Source organism: Gavialis gangeticus, unplaced genomic scaffold (genome assembly GCF_001723915.1).
Source record: "Gavialis gangeticus isolate Ggan-Ray unplaced genomic scaffold, GavGan_comp1, whole genome shotgun sequence".
NCBI classification, from domain to species: Eukaryota; Metazoa; Chordata; order Crocodylia; family Gavialidae; genus Gavialis; species Gavialis gangeticus.
The window spans coordinates 21,190,856-21,198,804 of NW_017729025.1; the positions used below are offsets into that span (position 1 = coordinate 21,190,856).

Genomic DNA, 7,949 nt, shown 5'->3' on the forward strand with positions numbered 1-7,949 from the left:
CCGCAAGGAGTGACCAGGAACAATGGTCACAAGCTGGCGGAGGGAAGGTTTAAGCTGGACATCAGGAGGCGCTACTTCACGGTCAGGGCGGCTGGAGTCTGGAACAAGCTTCCGAATGAGGTGGTGCAGGCTCCCACCATGGGGGTTTTTAAGAGGAGGTTGGATGACCACCTTACTGGGGTCATTTGACCCCAGTGCTCTTCCTGCCATGGCAGGGGGTCAGACTAGATGATCTGCTCAGGTCCCTTCTGACCCTAGAAACTATGAAACTATGAAACTACATAATTTGAGCTAATGACATTTATTTTAACAATGGTGATTTTCATCATTAGAGCTAACGTAAGCTATGCTGTATGAGAGCAAGTACACAGCTCCGTATTTACGATTTAGAGTCCTATCTTCTTACGTTAAAAAAATAAGCAGAAGAGCCTAAGAGGTAAGGAAAATGAGAAGCAACCTTATAACCCTTAGTTTGTCAATCGTATGAGGTGCTTTTAATTAAGTCAGATGTATTTCTAATGGACACTGGTATCTTACATATGTGCCCAGTGCATCCTACTTCGAGAGACTGCTGATGCTGTATTTCAGCTGTTTATGAGTTACATTTTTCTTCCTTTTATTGCAGCTCTTTCTTTTATGCTTTCCTGAATCTGCTGATCAGCGCCTTTGTGGTTTTTGTCATCTTTATTGCCAGCACTATAGTGAGTGTTGGATTTAACATGTGGTGTGATGCTATTACCGAAAAAGGAAGCATGCCAAATAGGTTAGTATTGAAGATTACATTTCCTTTTTCATATGTACCCAGATAAACAGAAGTATTACAAAATGTAGCTATTAAACACATGGAGAGCAAGCAAGAAAAGGTATTCATGACATGAAGGTCATTTATGGTTTGGTTTCTAGACTGGGATCCAAACAGCAAATAAAACTTTGCTTTAATCTCCATGGGGAAACAAAATGATCAGTTATTTCTGTGATTGAACATCTAGGGAGTAGTCACATGTGAAAATTCAAGAACGCCAAATAGAGGTTAGTATGATTTCAAAAGGAAACCTTCATGTTTGCTATTTAATGAGGGAGGGGGTGTGGTCCAGTGATCAGAGCTGGGGACTGGGAGTCAGGGCTCCTGAGTTCCTGTCCTAGGTCTGCAGCTGACCCACTGTATGCCTCCAGACAAGTTATTTATCCTTTCTGTACCTCCATGGACCCATCTGTAAAATGGGTATAAACATTCTTTTCATAGTGGTGGTATTAAAATTTCCACCACCTGGAGACCTGTTTGAAGGTACTACATAAAGTGCAAAATACTGCTGATCAGCATTGTCATAAAATGTACAAGCTATTGAGTTAATAAAACAATCTAATGTGTACCATCAATGGTTGGGTTCAGTATAGGAGGCAGAGGATAGTTTCAGATGAGTTATAGTATCAAACAAATAACAATGAACTGGTAGGAAAAGGTGACATTTTATGTCATATGATATTGAATAACAGTACTACTGAAGCATACATTTATGTTTTGCATTGTCATATGTTGTAAAATGCCATAGTACAATGTTCTGTTTAGGGCGGCAACGATTAATCGAATTATTCGAATATTCGGTTAAAAATTCTATCTCGATTACAAAAAACGCCTAATCGAATATTCGGATAAGAATCCAAGATGGCCGACACCACTGACCAGGACAGAGAAGAGGCTTCAGAAATCAACCAAGAGATAGAAAGACCACCTCAAAATCCTGGGATTTTTTTCACACCACCAGTAAAAGTCTGAGTTTATTTGTAAAATCAGTAGGCAGCCTCTCTCTTACCATCACAGTATCTTCTCCTTGCTGGAGCATCCGAAACAAACACCCACACAATCCTTTCTTCTGACGTTTTCCCTGATGATGTCAAAAGGTAATGGAGGCTCCTGTGCTTTGTTTTGGCTAGGGGTGAAAGGAACAGCTGGGGTAATGCCAAATGTGTGTTGGGGAGGGGATAGGGGGAGAGAAAGGGGTGGGTGTTAGAAGAGGAGGGTTTCAAACATATTAATGACATTATATTATAACAATTACATTTTTCAGAAGACCACTGCTCACTTAGGGTTAAATGTAGATTTTCCCTACTCTTCAAAAAAAAGAAAAGAAAACAAACCCCAAACTATTCAATGCTTATTTTACCTTAATTTTAGAGGAAATTGGCAACCAACCCAAGTATTGCAATCATTGATTACTGTATATTACATTATGAGTTTGAAACTTGCAGCCTTTATTCTGGTGTTTCTGTTCAGGATAAAGGAAGGTGATTAGAACTGACTTCACAGTTTGTTCTAGGAGTAGTCTTAAGATAAAAAAAAAATCCTGTATTTATTTCAGTGATAGCAGAGTAATTTCTTTAATGATGATGTCATATTCATGTGTTTTTATAGTGATGAGGTTTTGCTCTTAGAAGTCCATTGTGGCTAGGGTAATGCTTAAATGTTTGGGTTTTTTTTTCATCCTATGCTTAGTCTGATCGTTTGGACTTTCTGAAATAATTTTCTTTTCTTCCCCTAATGCCTGCCTCTGGTAGCTGTGAAGAATTACAGGATATTGATCTCGAACTGAATTTAGAAAACTCTGCCTTCTATGACCAGTTTGCTATTGCACAGGTAGGTCAGAATAGGATCCCACAACATTCCAGTTAATTTGCTATTTGTGCATCTGTCTAGGGCCATAGGAGCTGATTGAATTGATCCATTGAAACTGATGAGAATTATCCATAGGTGTCAGTGAGTGCTGGACCAGGAGCAATGTGTCACATTACTTTTACATTAAAAATAGTTATGGACGTTGAATTTACATCTACTGTTGTTATTATTTGTTACTTCATGTTTCAGTGCCACCAGATGTTGCGGAAGCTGCCAGTTTAGCCAGATTCAAAAAGGGATTGGACAAATTCTTGGAGGAAAGTGGTAGTGATTGAACACGGGTGCGAGGGGCACAGCCTCTGACTCAGAACTTCCTAGACCTTAGGGCTAGGAACAGAAATTACACTTAAACTGGTATAAGTGATTGGAAACCGGTTCAAATTTGTAACACAACAGAAGTTCAGGGCACATAAACTGCTTTCAAAATGGCTGAAACCAGTTTAAGATCAACCTGGATGGACGTTGTATCAGACTTACTGTTTTAGGTTAAATTGGTTTATTGAACTTCTCTCCCAGACCCCCTCCAGTTTCATGTTAACTCAGTTCCCCCAGCATCCCAGAATGCTTTGCACCTCCCCTTAAACTCTCTGTCACAGAATGGGTAGACTAGCCTGGGCCTAAGCTGGCTGCTCTAGCATTCCTGGGCTTCTAGCCCAAGTCACTGCAGGCATGTGGCTGTGTTTCCAGAGTCAAAAGTGAATGTCTGGTTACTTGCTTAGCATTTCAATCTACACAGCTTAGAGTAGACTCTAACCTATGAAGATTGAGTCAATTCAGCTTCAGGTTTTTTGACTGTCTTTACTTAGCCTAGATGCAGGGGGGTTGCAAGTGAGAGAGGACAGTGGGAGGGAAAAAACAACCCTGTTCATACCCAGCTCACTCTCCGTTGCAGCACCCACTCTCTGCCACTGTGTGACATAGGAGACAGGGCCAGATGGACCAATGGCCTGACCCAGAAAATGGCAATTCTTATGTTCTTAGAGGATCTATCCTGCATAAAATCAAATACCCCCTTTATCCAGCAGAACTGTTCTATGAGCAGTTTCTGATCACTTAAACCAGGTTATGTGTAATGTCTGTCCCTAACCCTGGAGTGAATTGCTTTTACTTTCTAGAATGGAAAGATTTTTAATTCACAAAAACTTTAATGAGACTGGAAGACAGTTTCTTTTCCAGCTTTACACAGGCTGTTTTACAAATTCCTACCATCCCCTTAAGTAGATAGTCACTAGAACAAACTTCAAATCACAGACTATTGCCACCTCTACAGTAAGGTAGAGTTCAACATGCTTTTAATAGCACCTGTCATAGTTTTGCTTAGACATACACCTGTCATGTTCATGTAGTTCCTTCATTTATGATTTTTTCCCTGAGAGAGGAGGATTCATAGGTTCACAGATTCATTGATTGTAAGAGGCTGGAAGGGACCTCACAAGATCATTGGGTCCAGCCCCCCTGCACTAGGGACAGAAAGTTAATGCTGTGATTTCTAGTGTATTCTGTTCTTTCTGATTTTGAATAAGAGGTCACAAGCCTAAAAAGGTTGAGAAACACTGGGCTCATTCTCTTCATTTGGTATGAATTGGCCTAGCTCCATTGGAAGTTGTCCATCCAAGGACCTGGCCCTTCACTGTGGGTTGGCTTTATCTTTATAAAACATATTAATCTCTCCCTCATCTCTTCTGTCTAGTTTGGTTTCTGGGCTGCTTGGCTGACTTGGCTGGGGATTACCATCCTGGCCTTCCTGAAGGTTTATCATAACTACAGACAGGAGGACCTTCTAGATAGCCTGATCCATGAGAAGGAGCTGTTGCTAGGAAGATCCTCTTCACGAACCTCTTTGCAGGATGAGAAAAGCGGCATGATCTAACATGCTCCGTGCAGGTTGTAAATTTTATAATTCAGCAGTGCAAGTTAAAGTCAAGTAAGTGAATTGAGTGTGTGAGATCATTGCCTTTCTGAACAGAAATTTAATCTGGAATTGCACAGTCCTTTACTAAGAAATCATTGAAAGACCTATTTCTGTTGAGATATAGACAATGAACTGTATGCTGTACCATTGATTGACTTACTTTGTTGCGTGTATTGGAATCTGTTGCTATTGGAGATCTAACATGCTTTGCTTGCCGGTTGTGAGAAGGGAATTGTACTAGCAAAATCATGTGGGGTCAACCTTTTTGGCAGGTGTGCCTTTCCCGAGTGCCATTCTAGTCCCCTTCCCTTACCCATTTAGCTGCTCTGCTTTCTGTTTCCTGCCCTGTATTTCCTGCCCACCCCGCTACTCTACTTACCTGCCATTGTGCTACCTGTCCCCTCCCTGATCTGTGTACCACATGCAGAGGTTTCCTGTGCCACACGTGGCGTGCATGGTGCAAGTTGGCCACTCCTGTTCTAGATTTCCTCTTCAGTGTTGTCTGTACCATGGTTTTAACAGAATTTTAGCTAGCATTGCTCTGATCCAAGTCCAGAGAGGGCCTTTGTTACCTCATTTGCTGAATATGGACACAAGGCTGATGGTTTTGTATTCCTGCTCCTTGGATTTGGTTTAGAACATGCGGAGTGGGGTTCTTAGGTAGGTTCTTCATATTTGCTAGTTATGATGAACTGCATAAAACAGTTGCTACAGTGTCTTGAAAATACTATCTTATGGAAAGATTGTAGAAAATAGTTATGCTCATGTTTTATCCTAGACTTTGGCATGGCTAACATTTATCAGTGCTTTGTAAAATGTATTATTGGCAGTAGCTAAAGCTTGCATAGTAAGAAGATTATCTTAATATACAATATTAATGCTTGCTCATTTCACATGATCCCTGAGACTATATTCTATTCAACTTGAGTATTAGAGTTTCTTCTGCTATTTATCTCCTGTAAGGTATGCACAATTGTTATAAGCAGCTGCTTATTAGAGGTATGTATATATCTATCAGCACAGTGAACAGTAAACACAGTTTGGGAATTATATAGCTGGCCCATCTGTCAGTTGGGCACTTCTTTCTAACTTGAGCTGAGAATTGTAGGGCTCCTTATTTCTACCCTGAAAAGGGAGAAAAACCATTAAAAATAAAACCTACTTAGCGAATGTCATGAAGTTAATTTTACTTGGAAGGTACCCAGATGACAGGGTGATATCATTGGGAGATGAGATGATAGTGTAATAGGCAAGAAAACCCAAAGCTAGATCAAGCAGTTAAGAATACTGATACATTGGATGAGTCCAGAATTTTCATGCCTGAGAATGAGTGCCTTGCTAACATACAGGTAATAATTATCAGGCACAATATGAATCTATAGCCCAGTTCACTAGAGGGCTTCAGCAAACACTTACCTTTATGCATGGGAATAGTCCCACTGATTTTTAGTTGGACTGCTCAGTGCTTAAGTTAAGCACTGGTTTAAATGCTCTGCTAGATCAGAGCCTGAAGGCATTGTAGCCATCCAGAGTATATAGTTTTGTTGAATACATCTTGCTGAGTTTCCAAGAATCCAAGAGCCAAATTGTTCCCAGGCAATGCAGAAACCTATTTTGGGTGATGTGGAACTACATTCATTTTGCATTTGGAGGAATGGTCCTTGAGAAATTGCAAATTTCAGAATTCCAAGTGGTTCCCAGAGGCCAGACCTATCTACACAGAGACACGGTTCCTTTGCTTTGATTCTTTCCAGAATTGAGCACAGTTCCCATACAGCTTTAGTATTGTGGTGTTCTGTAGCTGCAGCTTCACATCAGGGGAGGGTTTCAAGAAGATGAAGGTGGAGACCAAATATATTAATGCCAGATTGAGGCTTAAAGTGAAAGAGTCGTCCAACAAGTCCCTTCAGCACATATCTCATTTTATGAATGTGATAATACTGCTGATTTCCTCAGCACTACTCGTATGTCCAAAGTAAGGGTCATTCTTTAGCAACTTGCTGGATGGAGCCAGAATTAATATTTTTCCTATGGAGCTTGGGGAACAGTGATGCCACAAGCAGCAGGAGTATCCCCAACATCTCCCCTCCAAGGCACCAGACTGTCATGCTGGAAGTGTTTCTAAGGGGTCTGAGAGGAGAAAATGCTGCTGTGTTGTTGAGGTTCTCCTCTGTGGCTCCACCCTGTCCCCTGTCCTGCAGTTGCAGGGCCCATTCACTCCAGTCTGTTCCCTAAAGAAGAGTGCAATATTTGGCTGATAATTTATAGGAAGCTTAATGTTTGATGATAGAGTAAGCATAGGATTTTCAAAAGAGCATGAGAGAGCCAGGATCCCAAATCTTACTGAAATTCGGTAAGGCCCCCCCTTAGGTTTCTTGGAAAATCTCAGCCTTAATCGCTGTAATGCAAACAGGAGAGTCAACTCCCCTGTTTATCTAAGCCAACTTGCTTTCAAAACTTTGTAATGGCTACTTAGGTTATGTATCCTGCTGTGGTGAACTGGCTGTGCCCAGCAGAAACATGCTTACACGCAGTGTGCTGTTCTCTGTGGGTTGCATCCTGAACTGTGAGCCTCAGCGCTGCATCCAGGCTAATGAGCAATGCTGAATGAGGCAGTTAGCGCACCTGCCAGCTAATTAGTGGGCCTGCTGTGCTAGGTTTTCTGGGTTACACTGCTTCTGATATTGGAGGCATCCCACCCACAGCGTTGGGTGTGTTATGGTATCCCTGCAGCTCACAGGCATTTTACTGTGCAGAGAAAGCCTTTATGAGCCTTGTCAGACTCTGTGCTGTAAGCAGAACAAATGTTAATCAGCTTAGTGCTGTTCAGCTTAGTGGAGCAGTCACGTGGTAAGGCAAAAAACCTGCTTTAAGCTGCCCCTCACCTGCACAGCTGTGACTTGCCACTGGAGGCTTGGTGAGCAGAGGCAGGACCTAGGAGCTGTGTGGAGGACAGTCTTGCTGCTCCTGCTGGGCAGAGCAAGTGCTGCAGCCCTGGAGTGCCTGGCAGCTGCGGCGCCTCACTGGCCCTCAGACTGGCTCTGCTCCCAGCTCTAGTGAGCCAGGCTGCGGGGGGGCGAAGAGCACTGCCTCCCCACTGCTGCTCATACCAGCTCTCCTTCTGGTGTGGGTAGACCAAATCAGTTCAAGAAGAGGTGGGGGGTGGGGGGGAGGCACTGTCTCCCCATTGCTACTCACACTGGTGGAGAGGAGAGCCGGTGTTAATAACAGTGGGGAGGTGGTGCACTGCCCCATGCTTGGGCTGGCTTGGAGCTGGGTGCTTGGAGCTGGTCCAAGTGGTGGCGGGAGCCACCGTGACCACCAGGTGTTCTGGGACTGTGGTGCTCACTCCACCAGAGGTGCCTG

General features: G+C 42.7%; 1 protein-coding gene across 1 annotated transcript in view; it reads left to right on the plus strand.

The window, feature by feature from the left end:
* TMEM179 (transmembrane protein 179) overlaps positions 1-4,856 on the plus strand; it is a 12,436-nt gene extending 7,580 nt beyond the window's left edge. The window contains exons 2-4 of the mRNA XM_019518489.1: positions 626-763; positions 2,554-2,632; positions 4,362-4,856. Of these exons, the coding sequence (XP_019374034.1) occupies positions 626-763; positions 2,554-2,632; positions 4,362-4,541 (397 nt within the window). The 3' untranslated portion in view covers positions 4,542-4,856. The remainder of the gene's footprint in view (positions 1-625; positions 764-2,553; positions 2,633-4,361) is intronic.
* Positions 4,857-7,949: the final 3,093 nt, after the last annotated feature.